The following is a 24,393-nucleotide window of genomic DNA, read 5'->3' on the forward strand; positions in this document are numbered from 1 at the left end:
TTTTATTCCATAAAATCTTTAAAATAAATGATTTATATACGGATGACATAAATATATGTTTTATTTTTTAAGTTTCTCAAGTTTTAAATTCAATCTTGTTATAAATTAGAAACCAAATAAAATTCTCTCTATCTTGCAATATGGAGACAATATACGCTTTCATTGAGAAGAACAGATTTTTTTTAACGACAATTAGATAATATATGCTTCTTGTTGTATTAAAAAATGTTTTTGATGTTAAACACTAAACTTCTTTGTGTTAATTAAGTTAGGACTTAATAGTTGTGATCAGGATGAGATTATGGATTTGGATACTAATGTATTAGTTAGTTTTATCTAAACCAAAACGCAACAGACTTGATTGCCTGTACAATCAATTGTGTCGTGTTGCAGGGTCGGATTACATTTGTCCATGCAGATTCCACCATGGTGACGGCAATAAGTTCTGAATTCTGACTTAACTGTAATTATAAAGAATTTATTAAATAAAAATATTTGTTGAGTAAAATAATATTACTACATAAAGAGAGAGAAACTTTCAAAGTAGTTTGAAATATGTTTCTTACACATTTATAAAACATTAAAATATTATTATATTTATAGGAAATATACATATAAAATATATATATACATATAAAATGTAAATATAGTTGATATATATTTAATAATTTTATTAGGAAGTTTGTTTAAAAGTCATGATATTATTAGATAAGAATTTATATTCAGAGATCTTATTCTAAAAAAATATTGTACATAAAAAAATGAGAAAATTAGGAAAATTTATAATATACTGTATTACTTTATGTGTACTATAATATTTTCATACATTTTCGTATATATTTTTTAAAACTATGGCTCCTGATGATACGGTAAAGATGTCATTGGATAGAAATCGAGTAAAAATGAAAAATGGCGTATAACTTGACGCGTGAAAGTGCCACATACATAAATTAACATGCCAAATGTTTTCGAAATTTGTGACAAAGAGAATGTCATGAAAGTATATATAGTCAGATGCTGATCTGTCGTATATCGTGAAAATATTTAAATCTTATTGTGAATTTTATTGTGAAGTTATATAACAAATCGTAAATAGAATAGTAGTTATGAAAGGAAACGATAGAGAATAAATCGTAGATTTATGTGATAATCTTTTATTAATTTATAGCTATAATTAAAAATGATTTAAACGATTTCCTGTTGTTTTTTACCGTCTTTTAATCAGTGAGTTTAGAAATGTTTTACAAAGTGCAAACTTACCTACATTGCAGCATGATGTACCCTGTTGATAGCATGAGTTTTCACCTCTTACAAACATCTCACAATGATCGGGCACAACACAGTCCTCTTGATGACATATTTCCTTCATATTGGCATATTCTAAAAACAAATTTATAATTTTGTTGTTCTTGAATTTTAATATATTTATAAAGATTTTTCTTATACTAAATGATACAAGATAAATAATGTCAAATACAAAAAGGTATATCAAGTAGCGTTTGAGATATTTAATGCTTTCACAGATATTTTCTTAATGATATTTTTTAATGATGATTAGATACAAAAGATATTTCAGGTATTAAAAAAAATGAAATATATTTTACGCATTGGTATCACGCAGTTAAATATTAATCACATAAGATAAAGTTTTTACTATTTTCACTATATGTGGGACATAAGAATTCCAGCTACAAAAAAATTACATAAATTTTAACTTATCTGAAAAAGTATGAAAGCATATAAAATTATTACTGTTACCGTATATTTAAGTAATCGTAAGAAAAATAGGTTAACTTTCTCTTTTAATGCGTTGAAAAAATTAGTAATTTAGTTTAATAGTATTTTAAAACTGAAAAAAAACAAAAGAAATATAAAAATAAAAAATAGTAACAAATTTCACATTCAAATGATTTATACATATATCTTATGAAATTTTACAATATTTTAATTTTAAAACAAATTTTGAAATAATGAAAAATTTCGTTAACATTTCATAATATTACATAAATAATAGTTTCGTATTTACATACAATAATTTACATATAATTTAGTATGTATGAAATTAATTTCCTTTTCTTTTAAATTTCATATGTGCAGAATAAAAATCTGTGATACATTTATATTAAAGAAGAGTATTCTAGAAATATATATTAGCATGTTATAATTTGTCATTTTACATAAAAGATGATCACTTACCAGTATAGAGAAGGATGGTGAGAACAACAAGCGTGTAGGATTTCATTCTTTCGGCGAGTAGAGATGTCGAAGTAGCGTATGATTCTGACAGCCGGCGATTCAATGGTCTCACACTCCCAGATGCTACCATTATATAAACGCAAGCGATCTCTTGGTGCGTTACACGATACACGCACACGTCTGTGTAAATGATACGCACACACGGTCGAGAGATATGTGTGACGCGCGCTCAGTTTATCTATTTTTATCATTATGTAATGTTAGATAAAATTTATTTATATCTTGATGATTCATTATTTAATAAATAATTATACGCTCTTGGAATAAAAACAGCGAGACTTTGAGAATTTGAATTCATTGCTCGTGCACTTGTTGCATTTACTTCTATATTCAAATTATGTAGTACCAGCATCGCAATGTTTTTTTCACGTTTTTGTGCAATGTACTGATAAGTTGGTTGGAGATAATCGACGAAAGTTTGTTAAGTCAATTGTGTCATAGGGAAAAGAGTTTGTTGTAATGCACAGAACGATGTTTTATATGTAATTATGTAATTGAGCTTTAAAACTAATGCATATATACCCTCTTTTTCTTTAATCTTATTACTAAGTCGTTAATGATGCATATAGTATTGTGTAATTTAATTAAACACATTTTTACAATACAGCCAAACGTTTCTAGATACAAGTTCATATTTGTATTTCTTTAAGGTTAAAAATATATCCATTATATAGAACAAACACAAATAATTTTTCTTTCTCATTAATTATCAATGCAACGAAATGAGTTTTTACAGAATTTGTTTGATATACTAAGATTAAAATCATGATGACAAATTAATCGTATTTTTAACACGTTAGACAAACATTTTTTATAATATTAATCCAAGGATTTCTGGAACAAATTTATCAGTCTCATTTATCAATTTTTTACGGATCCAATATTGTCTAATAACACACCAGAAATTATATATCAGTATTTTACTCACGAAATGTTTTGCGCTATTATATGTAAAATTATAAAATTTAATTTATAATAGCGTGTGCAAATATAATATAGTACATGTTTTATGTTGCTGTTCGAAAGAATGATTAATTACATTGGGAAATTTATATTTTCATTTATATTGAAGTAAAAATATGGATTATTTTGACAAATGGGTAGAGAAATTTTTTTTAAATAAAGAAAATTTTTATAGTGTGCAAAATAGGAATATGCCAGCTGTATTATGTTACTCATTATACAGGAGATTTTTTTTTTAATACATGGACATAACTTTAGAGTAAAATTTATATAGTATGCAAAAATAATAAAAAATCTTTAAGCGTTGTTTCATTTATTTCAGAGTTTAGTAATATGTTTCGTACTTGTCTTATAAAAAATATTTAAAATGATCATCTTGAGATTGAATATAAGCTTCTGAATGAGTTGTTATTAATAACTTTTATATTTCTGCAAATAAGAGCTTGGAAGATTTAATCTTTATAATCGATTAACCAAATCAAATGATGAGGTAATAGAGATGAAGTAATCTTTCATTGGATCTTTCATCAGATGAATGAATTTATTGAAAAGATTGACTCGTTATCAAGCACTCTACGAACAAGCACTCTATAAACAATTTTATCATTCATCGAGATATCAATTTTGTTCTTGTTTACATATTTTAATTCGACAACCAATTATAATGATAAATCTAAAAATTTATTTAGTCTTTTTAGCTTTGAAAAATAAGGGCTAGGACGTTTGAACGTTTCTACTTTTTTGTTAAAATTATATTTTTATATTTACAAACTGAATTTCATTATTAATCAACTTATTGGCATATTTTATAACAGTAATTATATAAAAATATTAATTATGAATCGAAAAATAATTACAATGGATATTATATAAATAAATAAAATTAATACAAATAAATGAAATTATTCTGCAGTAATAAGACAAATACATATTGTTATATCATTATTCTATATCTTTTTATTAACATTTTTATTTTGTATTGCTATCTTGTCGATACGCTCAAGCGTCCGTAAGTTGAAACTCCAACAAATATATGGCATTGTTTAAATTTTTATTTATTCCTTCCAAAGCATGATACGTTGCTAGATGTTTTCAGCATCTTTTTCTATTCTTAAATAAAAATGAGCGAAGATATGTTCATGTTACGTCTTTGGTTAAATTGGTTGTAATCTACACTTCTTAGCGTAGTACAATTTCAATTGAAACGAGTAATGGAATAATAAGTACTTACTATTGAGGGGTTTCAAATGTACAAGATGACTAAGTTGAAATTTTTAAGGCGTAGTAAGACGGTAAGCTAATAAGATTATTCTCGCGGTTTTATTTAATCGACTAAATATCTGACTTTGTCAAATATTATTTGATTTTATTTTTATGAATATTTTTTATACTTAAGCCAACTCAATTCGTTATATATTTGCGATTTAATATGAAAAAGAATTTTATTAGTGCCATTTTCGCGTATCGTCAGGCTTATAGAAAAGTTGAATGTAATAATTTAACATGTGAAAGGAAAAAAAAGGAAACAGCCGTCGTGAAACTTACTGCCATAAAAATTTCTCATTTACCTAGCATTAAGACCTAAATTTATATGTACAAATGGATAGACTTTATCAGTACTGAGCATATTAGCGTACATTACATATTATTAATGTTAGAATACTGTACACGATAGCACTTTCGTGAGAATTAAAGATTTGTATTGACTAGAAAATGAAATCTTATTAAACGTCCAGACAAAAGTGACGCGATTATACACTCGAGTTGAAGAGCGAAATTATCGATCTTGATTACTTGAAGAAAACAAACTTAACACTTATACGTCAATTATACATCTCTCCTTGTGCTCGTTTGGCATTCGCTCCATTATCGCTATTGCTTGTCCGGTTAACAGATTGCGTGCAATAGAAATCACTTTCGATCACTGCTGAGCTTTGTACTCGGCGTGCGATTTTTCATTTATCGAGTTTTTTCTGCACAAGGAAGGAGACACAAGATCTAGTGCCTCCGATACATACGTATATCTAAAACTAACGATTGTACATTTCTGGAGAATCTGATGTCACGCAAGGCGTCATGCCCGGCAAGTTACGATCTCATGTAATGCTTTGTCCTACTCGAAATATTTCCGACGAAATATGTCGTTCACATTCCGGGAGATTAGCTGATGATTTCGTATCACAGTTAACCAAGGTTATTTATGCACCAGGTCGATAGTCCGCTATTATATTCTTCAGGAACGTGTAGATATCCTTGAAGGTTGGTCGCGATGTCTCATCTCTTCTCCAACATGAGCACATCATCCGATAGACTTCCTCCGGACACATTGTTGGTTTCGGTAAAAGTACCTAAAATACAAGTATTCGAAGTGAAATAATAAATACATTGAAAAAAGAGTTTGATAATAGTTACCAAATAGTTACTATTTGATAATATTTATTAAACTATTTAGGAAAGTAAAATAATTTCTGGCTATATTAATCAAACATTTAATTGGCATTATTTTACTAACATTTAGTAACTATTATTAAATTTTTTTTTCAGTATAATAAGTAAAAAGTTTTATTCAATTTTTATTTGTAATTATTGCAATATAAATTCCAATTAATATTTTGTACAATTATTTTTATACACAATTAAATGTGATATATTCAAAATTTGATTGCTTAAGATTCAGTTAATTGTAATGTGTTAAAATTTCATTTCTAAGCAAGATTTAATGATTAATCGAATGAACTAGAGAGTGATTGAATTGTAAAGTTGCCGATTAGATAATTTACTTACTTGTAACTCCGCTCCGTAATACATATGTTCAGCGTTCTGAATAACTTGATCATTTGACAAATGTTGAAAAGGTTTTTCTCTAGCCAGACTCATTACCTCCCACAGTGTCACGGCAAATGACCATATGCTACTCGAACATGTATACCTATCCTGAAATTTAAATATTTAAATATTGTTGCTGTTCGCTTTTCGTATAAATTTATCTTACAAATTCTCAGCGAGAGATGACTGTCGATTAGTCGTCAATTCAACGTCTAATTGATGTTAAATCATTGATATTGCATTTTATTAATGTCAATTTGATATTAATTCGATGAATCATTTCTCACTGAGTTACGGCTTTAATTAGATAACAAATTTTGTTATGAATCTGAAATAAACTTTTTTGTTAATGAACATTTTGAAACATGTTTAATTTTAATAACAAATTGTGATAAATCTAAAAGTTTTTTTTTTAATTGAGAGGTTTGATTGAATATTCAAGTTGAAAATTATTCGAATAAGAAACACTTTAAGAATTTTAATATTACAATATATAAAAAATTTATTTTATTTTTTAGTTTAAATTTTTTGTGTTCAAAAATGTTAAAAATTAAAAACTTAATTTAAATTAAATGACAACCTTTTTGGATATTTTTGCTTTTGATTGCAAATTTATTAACAATTTTAATAAAGAAAATTGTAGAAACACTTGAAAAAGAGAAGATTACTTACCAATAAAATACTTTCCCACGGTAACCATCTTATCGGTGCAGGTGGTCTACCTCCTATATCGCTGTAATCTTTCTTGTAAAGATCGCTGCACATGGCTATATCAGTCACTTTCACAGTGTAAGAACGGCCTACCAAACAATTTCTGGCCGCCAAGTCTTTGTGCACCAAATTCTTCGATTCAAGGAATCTCATTCCCGATGCTATTTGTGTTCCCATATACAGCAGACAACTTTGACTAGAAATAGTCAAATAAATTTTATATACGAAAAATTCGTAAAGCAAGCAATGCAGAGAAAACTTAATATAAATCTTTAATAGTTAATTGTCAGATTATTCTAAAAAGATTATTCTAAAAAAGATCTTACCTAAGAGCTTTTAGATTGCAATTTGGCCTGAGCGTTCCCGTAAGAGGTACACTGTATTGAAGATAATGAGCAAGATCACCGAGTTCCGTGTACTCTATGATTGTCCACGGCACTGGCTCGACAGTGCAGATTCCTAAGATACGTGCCACATTTGGGTCAGATAAACATGATAGAAATTGCACTTCTCTCATCTGGTCTACTGCGTTGTTAGTTCGAATATCGCTGGTACACAGGGGTACACGAGCAACGACTAATTTGGGAGCACCAGATATGATTTCATCTAGACCAACAACTTCGCATACTATAGCCTGCAAATAATACTTTCTTTAGGGTATGTTTAATGAAAAGTATTACGAGTATATTGCAATGATTCTTTATCTCTTTCTCCATAAATGGAATTTCATGTTTTCAATAAGGATAATTCTTTGATGATTAATTTACTAATTTGTATCTAATTTGAAATTTTACGATAGATGATAGAAAACAACTGTCTTTATTTGCTCAACACTTTTTTTTATCGTCTAACGTTCAAGAGATTAATAAAAATATTTTTATTTATATACTGTTATTTTCACATGTTCGAAAAATTACATAATATTGTCAGAAAAGAAAGCAAGTACGTATCAGGATTGTAGAATACATACATATTATTTAGATAAATATGTAAATTACATTTCGCCACCGCCCGCAACTGCTAAGCGCAAGTGGAGCCAGAAACGTACATCCATCAAATGCTGCGGGCATACATATTTATATCGGTCATATCTCAAATACGTGATAAGCTAAGATCATACTTTCTGACAATTCCTTTTAACGTTTAAATTTTTCTTTATTACGATACGACAAGTTGAAAGGAAATTTGTGGACATTTTGTGGAATGCACAGTGAATACCAACTAATGATAACATATCAATGTTATAATTTCATATTCAACAATTAATCGTTACGTACAATATATCATATTACGTTTATATCGTTGAGTGTGAAATTAATTAACATTGATGATATTACTGTTAGTTAATATTTATTAGTTTAAATTTCAAATTGGATACAAATTTAGTATCGTAGTTATTGTAATTAGCCGCAGTTAGTCATTGAAATAAAAAAATGTTTTTAAATGACTTTTATTCAATTTACATATTATTTATATTTTTATAAATATATCATACCTCTCCTATGGTTCTCGAGCCAAGTTTCTCTGTCGTTCGTAGGCACTGATGTGGTATATTGGTTGGCTCTATTTCCTTGCACTTGTACGGTTTGTTCATACTTGGTGCGATGTTCCAACTTACAACAGGTGCTGGTATCTATAATTAAATGATACTTTTTTAATTGTTCGCAGTTGTTGTATTTTTCTCTATCTTTTTTTGCTGTCAAAACATGATCTTCTTTTACAACAAGATAGATGAATCGACGTAAATTGCTTGACTTTGATGTCGAAAACCTAAGGTTTGAAGTAGTTTGATTTCCAGTTATGTGACATAATGTACTTTTCCTTTGCCCTCGCGTGTCGCAATCAGTCAAATGCGTCGTCAAATTGTACACGTACGATATATAACTAATGTATACCTTGTGCTTCTCCTTTGGCGCTGTATGCCAACGTTTCGAGTGAACCTGATCGACGTCCCTTTGGTGATTGGGCGTAACCGCGATATTGAGTTTCCTAGTTGGACTGCTATAACTTTGAAGGGTTCTATAATGTTGAGAGTGACGAACCGGCGAGTTAGTCGGTGATGAGGAACAGCTGGATGGACCGACTGTGGATTCCGGTCTTGCGTCCAGCCGTACATTTTCTTCCGAAATTTCTATATTTTTAAAATCCTTCGGGGATTCTGAAAAATATCATCGTTTTATCACTTGTTGTATTTGTTCGATAGCAATGATCGTTTTTAGCACAGCAGCATGCTATTCTCAAATGCGAGTGCACAATAATGCTTACTCACCGGAATTAGCTACGATAGCATATGTGGATTTGTATTGGGGACTGACGAGCGGTGAGTTAAATTGTTCCATCGTGAGTGACTCATGCATACTGACATCCTCCGGTATGTCAGGTGAAACATGATTGGCAGTTTCTGCTGCCAGCATCCCACCGGGTGTTAAATTCAAGAGGAGACCCTATAAATTTCAGTTTATTTGAAAATATTTTATAGTTATTTATTTCTGAAAATTTAAGTGAAAATTTAAGTAATTTGTCCTACCTTCATATTTATGGCGAAGCCAAATGGATTTTTTAATACCGTCGGAGAACTCTGCAGCTTTTGTCGCCGATTTAAAAATAGAATAATGAAGAAGACTAGCAGGAGCAGCAATATAATGGCTGTAAGAACACCTATCAGTACTTCCAGATATTCTTGACTGTCTCCTGGTGCTGTAACTATACAAAATTTATAGGGATAAACAGAGTATACAGAGAAATATAGAGTACGAAATACAGAATACATCGAACAACTTGGCAAAATATATTTTTTGTTCTAACGTACATTCTATCTATTTTTAAATTCAGACCGTATTTTTCTCCAAGTTAATAAAGGAAGTTTAAAAACTCTTAGAAAATCATTTTATCGTTCATGAAAGAAGCTAAATTCTCTTTCTTCACAATCGTTGTTAATTTACATTGCAAAAAACTACGATTTTCTTTTGTCGTACGTCGTCGTACTGTTCGTGCCAAGTGCCCTGAAGCTACAACAGGATGACTGTGATTTTTTGTTACAGAAATAAATAAGTTAGTCGAAAGTGTTCGCGTGATGCTCAAGATCGTTTACCGATTTTTCTTCGTACAGAATACGTCAACCGAATGATTATTTAAAAACCGCAAATGATTACTAAAACATCAGTTTAATTCAAGAAGGCGTACGAGTACCAATGCGCGGATGAGAAAATCTAGATTTCAAATGACGCTTCTTCTTGGTCGTAGAAAATGAAAATTGCTCCAAGAGAAGCGCAAAAACGCTTTTAATTCCCACTTTTATGCTCACGTGTACCTTCTTTGCTCGTGTTCCCGTTTTCCTGGTTTCTTGTTCCTTTCGTGGTTCTGTCTTTTGTTTTTGAGAGAACAACGGATAAGAGATAAAACTGTGTGAATCCAATATTATGCACATGTGTAGCGTTTGAGTCTGTCATTATCTATCTTTTTTGTTATAATTTTCAGTATTTCAATGTGACGTGTTGTTTGCCTACATATCTACTGCCTATTATACTTTTCCGATCAAGCAACGGCAGACAGCTTACCGTTACTTTATTTGCAGCCGCGCATTGAAACGTATTCATCGAATTTCATATCCGTTTTGGAGCACTATTTTGGCGTTGCGCTATTGCATCCGAATCGATTACTTTTTAGTCCTCCTCTTATATTTTTTCATCTTGTTTAAACTCATATTTCTTCGTTTATTTAAACTTCTGCTTTGACTGAGTATATCCTTCTTTGCTTATTTATATTGTTTTATTTATTTCGTACCCATTTATAAGGACTTGGACCCATTTATATGTTGCATATTTTAAAAAGATTGTATATTTATAGAAATGACTTTTTTAAGAATCTTTTCAGGCTGTCATTAAAATAAGATAGAAGAAAAAAATATCTACTCTTTTGTATTTGTTCTGCGTGTGTTTCTTTTATAACAATTTTCAAAATTGTACACTTAAGTCATTTTCATCTCGCAAAATATTAATGTCATAATATTTGTTCATATTTAATAATATTATAATATTCATAATATTCATTTATTAATATTGGATATTTACGCTGTTAATACTCTCTTTGTGAGATAAAAATGATGATAAATGATTTTGTAAGTGCGATAACAAACAAGAATTTTTGAACAATCGGTTTTACAGTATGGAGGATATCTCTCTATTTCTTCTCTTATTTTCTCAAATGAATAATTATATTCGCTTCTTTATTTGCAGCTGACTAGAGAAAATATCTGTAATCAGAAGAGAATGAAAAATAAAGTTCGGCATTTGCACAGTCTATCAGAGATATGTAATTATAGAGTCGACTGCTCTCTCCGTTCAGGTTTCCCTCTCTTGTCTTATTTCGTTCATTCTTTTATGACTCTAATCCTCCCTCTTCCGCTCTATCGAATCAGACGTTGGCTAATCCGCATAATCGATCGCGCGAATATCGGCGCTTGAATTATGAAAGCGCTGTGCTTTCTTTGGTTTTCCCACTTGTGAACTATGTAAAAAATTACGTGCAAGAACTATATTAACTACGGCACTATCAACGGCCGCATCCTTTTGAATGCAGACCACCGTAAAGCGGACACTCGGTTTACATGTTGTTTTTAGTTTAGTAACTCTGTTTTTTATCCTTTGCCACCCTTCCCTCGCGTTGCGCCATCTTTTTTTAGCGCATGTGCTGCATTTGTGCATGGTCGGACGATTTCGCGGCTGCTTTATTTGAGGACCCGTTCGCGTTTCCTTTATTTATAATGGAAAACCGGGAAAGTGCTTAAGTCTATTTTTTCGACGGAGAGTAAGGGAAGGGGGGATAGGATTCGTGGATAGCGAGGTATATCAGAGAGTCGTAATTATGCCGCAGTCGAGTATTCTTCCCAACATCCTCCCGCGTCCTCATTTATCTGCTGCATTTCCTGTTATCTGCATCTTCCTCGCTCCCATCTCTGTGTTATAAGTTTTTACCATTTTTTATTCTCATTTCTCATTCTCCTTTCGTAATGTAATTTATTTCTCCGTATTCATGCACGCTTCTCTATCTATTCGGGCGACAAATTATTCTTTATTTGTTTTGCTCTAATGTTTGATGTGTCTTTCCTTTTATCATACGCTTTGGGATATATGACGTAGGGAAAAAAAGACTAATGTAATTATTCATTGTTAATATCAAAAAACTGTGGTATAGATTAAAACTATACGTATATATAGAAATACGTAATTCTACTAAAAATACTTCAATATATTATTATAGAATTTGCCGCCTATACATAATACTGTTGAATATTCCTTACTTCCATTTACTTTTCCTTGCGCTGCGGCTTTTAATTTTTCATCTGGATAAGCAATTCCTTTGATTATACTCAATGATTCAACCGGAAAATACATATTTTTAATTTGTTTTGCGACCTGGAAAATGCAGTGTAGGATTTGTTGTTGGCACAAACTATGAGATATACGTAATTATGCCAGAGTCGACCTTACTTTTCTTTTTCTGTTTTCTTTTCTTTTTTCCTCAAATCCGCTACCTCTTAACCCGACTAATTGTTTACGTTACGAGGAAGTTGCTACGTGAATTATAAAGTGCAACCGCATCTCTTTCTCTTCTATGTCGGACAATGACTTTTCCTAATCGTATCTTCTTCTTGGCAAAGAATAACGGCCTCGTTTTGCTAACAAAGTTAGCTGAATAAATGTCGCTCATTTTCAAAGTGGACTGAATACGCATGTTACATAAAGGTTGAAGATTATGAAATTATAAGTATCATAATATAAATTTACATCAAAATATAACATAATTGTGATAAGTAAAGGTCATTAATTGTTAAATATAAAGAATTTAAATTGTTAGTAAAGGTTCAACCGATAATATCGGATAATGTAAAAAAAATATTATCGAGAATGCCAAAATATGAAAAAATACTTAAAATATTTATTAATAAAAAATAAGAACATTATAAAATCAAATATATTTCTTTAAAAAATCAAATTCTTTACGGCAAACTTCAATTAAGTTATTAAACTCTTATTGGATAATTAAATTTATTTGATGAGTAAAAGCTTATCTTCGTTATACTGACTTTTTAGTTAATTAAGATTTAAATTTCCAAATGCAGTTAAGTTGAAAGAAGAAATGTATAATACAATGTTGGTAATAAAGTAGAAATGTTAAAACGAAAATAGCAGTGAATAATCAAGATTAATGATCGGTTTCACTTATAACCATTCGTGCAGAGATGCATTCAATCATTAAAAATGAAATTGATTTTAAATGCCGTTATTTAAATTGGTTACATTTGAAATTAAGTAATATCTAAAATAAGCGTTCGAGTATAAGTAAGGCATTATTATTTAACTATGTGAGAGATCCTCAAGACATGTGTGCAAATAAAATGTGAAATATTAAATGTATAAAGTACTCTTATGAATTTGGAGCCGTGTTACTTAAAGGCATGCGATACGAGAAGTGAAAAGTTTCTAGTAGCCAATGCTTAATTAGAACGAGATTGATACGAATTAATGCCACTCTTGGCAAGTTACTTACTCGTTTGTAAGTTGAGATCTACTTCAGGGTTGACTGGAATCTCCCGGTTGCTAAACTCGGACGCTGCTTCTTCCGTAGTGTTTTCGTAGGGATTTGCTGAAAGCGGAAAATAGCTGTAGCTAATTTGAATCCACGGAAAATTTCTTCGGAAGATTTATGAAGATTATTTTAAGTGCAAATTATCAAAAGGATGGAAGAAATGCTATTATAATATTTATTATTTGTTTTGAAATTTATACCCTATTTATATAAATCGTATTAATTTTATATATTAAAATCATATTTACATTAAATAGAAAAAGAACATTGCTATTTATATTCGCACGTGAACATAAATAATTTTTTACTATTATAATTTTTGCTATTGTATTAGAAATGAGAAGTAGTACAAAAAATTTTACATCGGTTATTATTACATATTTCTGTACAGTGAAGAATATTACATATTTTACACATTCGCATAAAGATTTAAATGGGATTATCATGTGCGATCGATGTCGTTAACTCAAACGATCATTAGTGCGACAAAATTAAAGAAATGTGATATTCGAAACATAAATGTGAAAGTTATTAAAAGGTAATTGAAGTCGGTAGATACATGCGAAGCAGAGCGAGATAATCCAATGGATCATTATAACTTCGTTCGTTACAATATTCCTTGAAGCAGTACGATCTGCAAATTACAGTTAAGTAATTCGCTCATTTATTTGAGCAAGTTTTTCTTGTTGTTTAAGTTGATATTTAGGTCAGGTAATGTGCAAGATGTCCAAAGAAACCCGCGGGAAATCTAAAAAGAACGCGGCAAATTTTTGTTTTGTGGAATGACATCGAAAATAACGTAAAAACTAAATGCAAAAAGAACAGGTTGTCTCCACTGGAAGAAAATGAGATACGAGAAAATGCTTACTTGCGTCGAATGTCACTTCGCTGATTATGATCCATCGCGCGGCGAAATACAGATGCAATTTAATAAGTCTTCCTTCCCGTCCGTGTAGACCGATTGAAACGTTTCGAGCATTTTCTAGCACGACGTCCGGTATATAAGAATAAGGCAAAAACTCCTCTTCATAAGTTTCGCCATCGATACTGAACCATATCACCGCCTTCGAAAATACCTGTTGAGTAAACCAAATTCAAATTGAAATATATGTCCTTTTTGAAGTTTAAAATAAACGAGAAGAATATATTTAATTCATATTTCATTAAATGTTCAAATTTATTTAGAAATAAAATTATCACGCGAAAAATATATTTTGAAGAAACTAAATTTTAAATAAAACATTACTCGTTGTAAAAAAACAATACAAATTGGCAAATTTAATATTCTGTTTTTAAATTTAAAATGCATAGTAAAAGAAATAAAATAATTTCTATATACCATTTCTATCTGAAGATGATATAATGGCTGACATATTCCAGAAAATTGCAGACTCGTGATGCGCTTAAGCTTGTTTTTATCATGTAGTTATATTTGTTTTTATTGTGGTCGATGCACTTTGATATATATGCAAAAACTGTTTTATGTTATGAACCATATGAGGGCATTGACATCAAAGAAATATACATGCATGTTGATAACTATTGACTATATAATCAACAAATCATTAATCATGTCATTTATGATACATGTTGCGGATTGATATCTACAAATGACATCTATAATATAAAAGGGAAAATATTTCTTGTCATGGATATTCTGTTTCATCTTCGAAGATATCTGATTTGGCATTTCCTGATTGACACGTTCATAATGATACGTAGCGCAATTATTTCGTTTTGATATATAGTTTGGCAAAGTAATCATTATTTAAATCCCGTTAATATTGCTTTCAATGCAATTGATAGGAATCCTGATATCACATATAGGGTGCGTCACCAAAATCCGGACAAATTTCAATTTAAATTTTCCGTTATATTGTGCATCCGCCAAAGGTTGTTGTTGGCGTCCGAGAAAGCCTGAGGCTTCTAGTAAACAGTCATATTTTCAAAATGTTCGTGATGTGTGAAATCAAGTGCGGAGTATAATCGAAGAGTCGCGATCATCGAAAGTCTTCTCGTTGGGCACTCAGCAAAGGAAATAATTCGATTCTTTGGATACCCAAGATCAACTGTTTATGACATTGTGGCAAAATATATGGCTTTAGAACAGTCAATGATGATTCTAGCGAGAAAGAATCACTCGAAAGAACGCATCGCGAGGACTCCCGCAGTCGTTGAAAGGGCTGATTTCGGTCGTTCAAGCGTTGATTTCGGATAACTTAGGCAATCGTTGCGCGGTCTGCTGGATGTAGTGAAGCCGTGAATGGAAACTGTTGCATCCAGAAAGCCATATATTTTTCAGCAGGACGATGCACCAACTCGAGTCATTTGATTCAAAATTGACTTTCAGACAACGTCGATATGTTTTGATTCAAGGAATTCTGGCCTCTCAATAGTCCAGATTAAATCCCTTGGATTACTACGTATGAAGCGTAGTTGAAAGGGTCATAAACAAATCTCGGCATCCCAATGTGACGTCATTAGGGACCGCTATTGAGGCAGCATTCGTTGGCATGGACAGCGCTATATTACAACGTGCGAACGCTTCAGACCGAGAATAGAAGCTATCATTCAAACTAATGAGGGATATATCAAATAATTGTGCTCTACAGAGATCCCCCATGTAATAGAATTTTTTACAATATTTAATTTTTCATTAAAAACATTTTGTTTAAAGAAATTGTTCGATTTGTCCGGATTTTGGTGACGCACCCTGTATATTAAATTTCGATTATGTTACAAAAATGTTTCTTCAGTTAATATTGTGTATAGTGTTTCGTGTTTAGTTCAGGATTAGAAATTTAAAAAAAAAGACATGAATAATTTTCAAATATTATATTTAAAAATCTCACGATTATCGATAAAAATTTGCATTGTTGTGAAATTAGTAACTTGTTAGATAATCATTTTCATCTACTTTGATCTCTACAAAGAAAAGTTCATGAAAGTACGTGAGTGGAAAATGTGTTATGCAAAAGTGAGTTGAAAAATTACCTGAACGTCTCGGGAGAAATAATTGTTAGTATAGATGTGTACCGCTTCGAAAATCATCATGGCTTCAAACTCGAAGATGAGCTCCACAAACTTCTCTTGAAAAGTATCACGAAGCCAAGCAATCCAACCTGTGCCTATAGCCAACGGAGAAAAAACTTTTATATAAAATGCAAATGAATTGCGCTATTTTGTTGCGCTATTTTGTTTTCTATTATTGCAAACAAATATATGTAATTGTTACAAACATTTACACGTGATGATAATGTTGTGGAGTTTATTTTTTATTGAAGGTAAAATATGAAAAGATAAAGTTTCAAAAGAAAATTATCAAGAAAGACAAACTCTTTTTGTTTCAATATTACTCAATAAAGTTGCGAAACACGATTATATAATGAAGAGCAAAGCTATTTACAATGAAAAATATTGAATATAATAATTCATATAAAATATAATAATTGCAGATGTTTCTAATATAAAGAAATAAAGTTCGTTTGAAATTGATCTAGCAAAAATTATTGAAATATTATTTATGTTTCGACTATTTAACACTCCCGCACGTGTTCACCCACCGATTACCTTTTCCATTTCCCATGTCCAGTCTGTAATTATCCGCGCCGACCTCACCATCGATTAGACAACCTAAACCATCGGTCAACAAGTTGTCCTGCTTCTTACCGTCGTACGAAATGTCACTAAACTCCGGCAGGGAAGCATCTGGTATAGTGTAGCTCATGACACCGCCTAAAACAGACGAAAGTTTTCGCGTGACGGACTACTGTGCAACTGTAGTTTTCTTTTAAACACACACTCGTCTCTCAAACTTCTATGTTACACCTGGCTTTGTTGTATTTACTATTAGCTGTTGTACTATTTTGTCTCTAGTTGGTACTCTCTTTCTTTTATCTCTTTTTAGATTCCATTAAATTAACGTTGTTTTCAAGTAAAAATGTATAAAGTAATGGCATAAGTTTGTTATAATAAGTGTACAAGTTTGTTATAATAAGCATATAAAGTAAAAATGCACAAGTTTGTTGTAATGACTACGAAGATTATCATATACTAAAATAGGATATACCTCGACGAAAATAACCTCCAAAAATATTTATTATATCACATGTATCTTCAATTAGAATATTTTTCCTGTATTTTTTCTCATGCAGATGTATTAATTATTATTACAACGGTTGAGAGTAAAAATTATTTCGTGAATTTTCATATTATCTCACCGAAATTTACCGTGTATTTTGCAAACAGCAGCACTTTGCTCCAGTTCCCGGATACACTTCGAAAATGAAGTGGCGCTGCTTAATAACATGCCGTGAAGAGCGCGGTGGCGGAGAAGGCGCTTAGTTAAAATTAATCAATTAAAATTAATTAAAACGACTTGGTCGGTGGCGGCTCGGACGGCGTCCGCAAGGGACGGACGGCTGGATTTTCGTAGCGTAGGGAAAATTAATAACGGACCGCAAAAATGGCGCGGTGCGCCCACTTTGCCATGTCGTGTTCAAAATCGCTTAACTACTCTTAATATTTCACGGTATATACGGTCCGCGGCCGGCCGTCGTTGTCACGCGATGTGGTCAAGCCAGTTTTGGTCAACGTACCTTTGCCTGATTCCGTGTCACGTGGATGACGCCGAGGTAATAATTTTACTTAGAACAACGTAACGCTTCGTCGCTACGCGGTTGTTCTGCAACTGACATCTACCACATCGTACAGGAATTGTACGATCGTACGTATTAAAATAAGAGGTCGATTCCATTCTCGAATAAATGATCGTCCTTTTAATCATACTTGCGCGCACTCAAGAAAAATAGAGAAAAATATGTTAGTTAAAGGGCATGATAAGATTTTAGTACTCAGCTTATTATAAAATATATTGCATTGAAGAAATATGCAAACAGAAGACGTAAATTTGGAATTGTACAGGCGCCGTGCAACACGTTCACAATAAGGGAATAAATGGCGAGTCAAATTAATCCGCAATTGAAGCAACGAAGTCACTTCTTAGCGTGTACTTTTTACGTGCTTGAGAATCGTTCGTGTAAACTGGTGAACATTTCAGCGATGTGTCGCTGATATTCCTGCCATTTTTTGAAGGTACGCATTAAAAGACGCCGTATTTCAGCACGCGTCAGAAACATTGCTCTTACAGGGACTCTACTCTGTAATCTGGCAATCCGCTAATCTAATCTGCACTGGCAATCTCCTTCCCGTCTACAGCTTGAAATTATTGCGAACTTTCATTGGAATTGTTGGAGCAATTTCCCAACAGAGTGCAATTCTTAACAAGTCTTACGCTAATATAATTTTTCGCAGGCACATATGAAGAAATATTGAATTGGAATGAAAGATCATAACACTATTTTAGTGCAATCTACAGTTTTTTTTTAAATTGGCATTTATATTATTTGATAGAGAAATGTTTCAGCTTTAATTTATTTTTTAAATTGCGATACGCGATGACTTTTGACAGAATTTTAAATAATCAAAATTAAAATGCTCCTTTTAATTCGATAATTCAATAACAAAAAATCTTAGGGACATTAAAAAAACGATTTTATAGGGAAAACTTTAAACTTTTGTTAGAAAGTGCAAAATTTTCCATTTTGTTTCAACTCATAATTTTTTAAATGTAAAAATCACCAAACTTACAGAAAACAGTGAAACTCAGAAGACAGTGATTTAAAAGTAGAGATTTTAAGCTTTAAAGAGCTCTTTTCTAAATTTAAATTTCATTTATTTTTTATGACTAACAGCTTGAATTTTGAAGCTCATAATACTTTGAACTTTTGTTTCAACCTAATATTAACAATTAGAATATAGGTTAACTGAGTGAGGTTTATCTGCTGATAGATCGAAACATGATTTATTTTTATACATTATATTTATACATTATATTTAGTATATAGGATTATTATATTTAGTATATATCTGCAATAGCTTTCAATCTTAATTTTAATGACAACTAAATCCTTTTACAAATAGCAAAAATAGGAAAACTGTCATTTACTTTACATTTTTAATATTATTTATATAATCAGAAAAAGATTTCAAAATAAAATTTTATATTTAAAAAAGTTCCAAAGTTAATTAAATATGTAAATTCGGTCTATTCGTTTCCTTTGAAAGCAGAAAATCTCTCTCTTTTTCAATCTACAATTTAAATTAAGATCGTAAATGTGTAATATTTTATATAACGCTAAATTTGCTACGTATCCTTATATACAGGATACAGATTGTTCGAACAACCATGAGTAAATCGCGCTTTAATAAATGATACGTTGGTTGCACCGTGCTTTATCAACTGAGGCTTAGCACACTTGTATTCTGTCAGACCGCGAATGTCAATACCAGGAGGACAATGTCGTGGATTCTGTACCGCGTTGACCGAGTAGGCCGTGTTACTCGCGATCCGTGGGTAATCGTTCGTGTTCACCGGCTCGGGGCAGAGAATCAACGTTGTTTTAACCCGCTGCCGTGCACGGCTGCCATAAATCCGGCATACCCGCCCAGTCGGGCTCGATCTCACACGCTCCGAATACTTCTTATAACGCGAAAGCTCTCATGTCGCCGTTTTACCGGCTCCGTGCCGCAGAGCTAGCTGTACATATGTCATCGCCTGAATATATGCGGCCATTGTTGTTGGATTAGCGACCTAGAAAAATAATTCATGCAAAGATCCTTTTTCTGGTTAGATATTGGTAATAAGGATGCAGACTGTCAGGAGTATAGAAGTCTTTGGTAATTCCTATAAATATGTCAGACAGGATAATTTTATAAATTTTTTATAGAAGTCCAATATTAATTAATCAGAGCGTTAAGTTGTAGCGTTAAATTTTATTATATATTTAACACTAAGCATTTTCTTATGCATAATTAATAATAATAACTTGCTTTTCATATTTTGGAAAGCAGAAATAACAATTTGTATTTTATACATAATGAAGAAATAAATCCCTTTTTCGTTTAATGTTTTTGTATTTCTCGTTTTACTTTGCTTTGTATAATGTTACTGCTAGGGTTGATTATACGGTTCCTCTTTCACGTAAAACATGTATCCCAACAATGCTTAATACTTTTGTTGTCAGCATTTAATGAGAAATTTTCCATTGGATTTCTCTTTATGTTTTATTATTATTTCAAGATAATAGGAAATATAAAATAAAAAGATTTTTATGTGTTTATATAGACGTAATTGATTAAGCAATTATTAAGAATTATTGAACATATTTAAATATCATGTTTAAAAACTGCTTATCTATATAGAGAATAAATTTTTATTTATTTATTTTTGTAAATATTATAATCTAATTAGCATGAATGCTTATTAGTACATATTGCTTTTGTTTAACCTCTATAACCTCACCCCTGACGTTTTCTTAGAATTTATATAAAATTATGTCTTGAATTTAGGGGCCCGGTAAACTGGACGAGAAAAGAAACTGTATGCAAATTTATGTAAATAGCATTGTAGCGCACAGCATGTTTGTTATACATAACGCACGCACCTGTATATAAATTATGAGAACGGATTTCATATGCGTCACGAATACTTAACATTTGTTATTCTTTTAGATCAAGACTGAAAACTGGAAGAGAAAATAAATTGAAGTGTTAGTATATTTTGTAGATATTAATCAGTTTTGAAGCCAAAATGGAAAATATTAGAAACATTTTGGCTCAATATAAAGATATTGAAAAAAATCATAAAAATTATGAGATTTTTTTTTAGTTTTTTTGTATTTCTGTTTCATCTCAACTTAATCTGTTTCATGGAATTCATTTCAAAATCTTGAAATTAGGTAATTTTATAGATAATTAATATCATTAATCATCATTAAATATCAATTAAAAGAATAATAAAGATATACCTTAAAAAATAAAAATATAAATTAAACATTCATACGATGTCTATAATATCATATTCTCACTGCGTTGATGTTAATTTAACATTAATATGGCGAGAATTACGTAGACACCGTATCAGTGTTAAACACTGACATTTTTTAGAGTGTAATGGTTATGATTTTTTTTCGATATATTTATTTATTGTTTATTCAGTTTCTTTGCGAAAAGTGTATTTAGAATAATACTTGAGAAAATTAGAAGAAATAAAGAAATTTTCAAATTTTCTCGGCAAGTTTGTTGTTATTTCACGAATGCTAACGCTGCATTGATTATATAAGAGACATTAAGTACTGGAACTAGGTCGAAAACAAATGTACGAAGCCGAGCCAGCAATGAGATCGTCCGTATAACGTTGTTACGAACGTTAATGGGATCTAGCACTGTAGTTAGAGTCAACGGCACCTTGCCTTCGCGTAGCCATCTCAACGACGTCTCGGCAAATTGAACGAAATTGCAATTTGGAAATTAATCGTCCACTTGAACAACATCATCGTATCATTCTTGTGCAGTCATGTGCAACGCGATTACATGTATAATTCGGATCTCAAATATATTCATGATTTAAAAAATATTTCTAATTAAACTGATGGACCATAAGCATCATGTTGAAACGGGAAATGTATTTATGAACTATTTAACATCGTTGTTTGTGTGTTGTGTTTATTGATTTGTTAGCAACACACACGATACAGTTATATTTCAACACAGTTAGTAATAATATTCGATACGAATAATCAGTTATGTCATTTTCAATGATAATTTGTTTATATAATATCTAAATGAATTTACTAATGAGAATAGCAATAGATTTATATAAAAATTTATTTGACGGAAGATGAATGAAAACATTTTCTTATCCTCGTAATAGAATTTACACATTATAATCAACATATTATTGACAAATGTTATGACATCGTGTTATTATTTCAAAAATTATTCAGTTTACTTTATAAAAGAAATATTAAATACGTTTATTTGATAAAATTGCATATACATATATATATATTTAAATTTATTCTGTGTATTTATTTTAATAAAATATTAAATGCAGCTGAAACTATAAAAATAAGAAAACACGTGTTTTTTTTGTGTAATACATATAATAAGTTACAAAAAATATAAATGAAGTTTTTTACATGAGGGCTTATTTTGAGAAAATCGTTTTTGAAGATTGGAAAATTAATAATAAATTAATTTTTGGAATATATGGCTCGAATGTTATAATACTTACTCGTATCTCGACATCCTTTGAGCTCGATGCGAAGACAAACCGTACGTCGATGTTCCGAGTGCGGTAAGATCCGAATTTGACTGGCGAAAATAGGTGGAATCAAATTATGCGACACAATAGTGGAGGTGTCGCTGTTGCCGGCTAAAACCTGCGGATCAATGTCATGAATATTAATAAAACAGCAAACACAAAGAAACAAAAGTAGACAGACAGTGACTTTTCGTTCGTCAATTAATGTGGAACTCGATATTGTCATTTAACTATCATTGTCATTTAAAATAAGAAAGTTTTTTTTTCAATGTTGACAAGAAAGATGAATTTTCTTTTTGAATGATTGTGGATTCTATGATATACCTTTTATCGCGAGAACTATACAACGTTAATACGATTTAACGATAATGGACATTGCGTCTGGAAATTTTCCAGTACTTATAGACACCTCAATTTTGGATCAGTTGATATTATACGAGCGAATGTATGCGTTTTAATGTGCTGCACCATTAATTTTCCTGGATGGAAATATCTGAATATCCGTCTGCTATCGATGACAGTCGAGCTATCTCCGCAATAATACATTGCGTTTAATACGAACTTTTCGGCAAAATTCCATTTCGGTAAATTTCCGTTGAATTGACATTAATGTAATGAGGCGTTCGTGAGTTTCACGAAAGTCAATTATCTACAAAACTTATTGTGGAACCACGCTTCAGTTCATTTCATCTTAATTTAGTCCCGTTATTTATCGTGTCATATAAATATATGATTGAGCGATAAGGTATGATTCGGCACAAATATAATACAACCACTATATCATTAAATTAGCCACTGCTTCATTTTACATTTTACGATCAGCTGCATTAATATCGCAGTGAATTATTAATAAGAGAAGATTTAACATTTTATATAATAAAGTAAATGTTGCGCGATATAAAGCATGCATGCATCAAAATATGAGAGAATACAAAAGTTATTCACGTTTGTCATGAAGTTACACATGTAATTATTATTATTATTCATCTCCTCATTTGTTATAATATTATCTAGTAATAAAACTTATTACGGGGAGATAATAAAAAAATATATACTTGAAGTTACACTGATCATGACATAAGAGATTATGATAGAAATTATAAAATTAAAATTAAAATTATTCTATGGTAGAGATGTGCGCAATATCTAAGACAACGATGCGTGATTCAATTTTGAACGCGATATTCGAGAAAAGGAGGAGTTCAATAGAATGAAAAAAGAGAAAACTCGAAAACATTTAGCTTTCGAAATAAAAAAAGTTGCACTTTTGGCAACGCTTAACCATATGTTACAGTACGAAGACATTACGTGCAATTCTAGCACAAGAGTAGATCACTTATCGATTGCCGCTTCTCTCTTTCATGACTGAATCCTGCCAACGGTATAAGAGACTGCGCAAAATCAAACTTGAAACTGAAAATATTATTTGATTAATCGTGAAAGGATTTTGATATTACAATGGGAAGATACACTGAAAAAAATTTCTGGTTGAAAATAGACGAATCAGAAACTTTTGATTAAATTTATTAGAATTCTAGTTGAGATAACCGGAATTCTGGTTACAATATTTCTGGTAAATCTACTAAACTTTTTATTTTTATCAGAATAATTATTAATCAGAATTCTAGTTGTCTCAACTAGAATTCTAATAAACTTAACTAGAAAATTCTGTTTCGTCTGTTTTTCATCAGAATTACTATTTAATTCAACCAGACCATTTTTCTCAGTGTATGTTTCATTTAAATTCGATATACTGTTTGAGAAATAGTTGGTAAATGTAAATTATTAGTTTCCTATAATACATACAATGTATACACACACACACACACACACACACACACACACACACACACACACACACACACACACACACACACACACAC

General features: G+C 30.9%; 2 protein-coding genes across 2 annotated transcripts in view; both read right to left on the minus strand.

Annotated features, from left to right (window-relative positions):
- Positions 1–210: 210 nt before the first annotated feature.
- Positions 211–2,326, minus strand: LOC108687684. The gene is made up of 3 exons (XM_018193596.1): positions 2,197–2,326; positions 1,261–1,380; positions 211–461 (listed from the first exon to the last, which is right to left on the minus strand). Exons 1-3 carry the CDS (start codon positions 2,324–2,326, stop codon positions 337–339), a joined length of 375 nt encoding a protein of 124 aa, XP_018049085.1. The 3' UTR covers positions 211–336.
- Positions 2,327–5,417: 3,091 nt separating this feature from the next.
- The window catches only part of LOC108687665 (discoidin domain-containing receptor 2-like), a 40,529-nt gene continuing 21,553 nt past the window's right edge, over positions 5,418–24,393 (minus strand). Inside the window, exons 4-16 of the mRNA XM_018193567.1 lie at positions 22,481–22,628; positions 16,915–17,079; positions 16,339–16,472; positions 14,213–14,420; positions 13,306–13,401; positions 9,284–9,459; positions 9,026–9,200; positions 8,652–8,914; positions 8,252–8,389; positions 7,083–7,390; positions 6,718–6,952; positions 6,004–6,153; positions 5,418–5,567 (exon numbers count right to left, since the gene is read on the minus strand). Of these exons, the coding sequence (XP_018049056.1) occupies positions 5,418–5,567; positions 6,004–6,153; positions 6,718–6,952; positions 7,083–7,390; positions 8,252–8,389; positions 8,652–8,914; positions 9,026–9,200; positions 9,284–9,459; positions 13,306–13,401; positions 14,213–14,420; positions 16,339–16,472; positions 16,915–17,079; positions 22,481–22,628 (2,346 nt within the window). The remainder of the gene's footprint in view (positions 5,568–6,003; positions 6,154–6,717; positions 6,953–7,082; positions 7,391–8,251; positions 8,390–8,651; positions 8,915–9,025; positions 9,201–9,283; positions 9,460–13,305; positions 13,402–14,212; positions 14,421–16,338; positions 16,473–16,914; positions 17,080–22,480; positions 22,629–24,393) is intronic.

This window comes from Atta colombica, unplaced genomic scaffold, assembly GCF_001594045.1.
Source record: "Atta colombica isolate Treedump-2 unplaced genomic scaffold, Acol1.0 scaffold210, whole genome shotgun sequence".
In the NCBI taxonomy this organism is placed as follows: domain Eukaryota; kingdom Metazoa; phylum Arthropoda; class Insecta; order Hymenoptera; family Formicidae; genus Atta; species Atta colombica.

Excerpts from the sequence above, each read along its gene's own strand:
- LOC108687684 (XM_018193596.1), bottom strand. The coding sequence starts at position 2,326 with ATGGTAGCATCTGGGAGTGTGAGACCATTGAATCGCCGGCTGTCAGAA. Across the intron at positions 1,381-2,196 it reads CACCATCCTTCTCTATACTG|AATATGCCAATATGAAGGAA; the intron begins GTAAGTGATCAT and ends ATTTGTTTTTAG. Across the intron at positions 462-1,260 it reads TACATCATGCTGCAATGTAG|TTAAGTCAGAATTCAGAACT; the intron begins GTAAGTTTGCAC and ends TTATAATTACAG.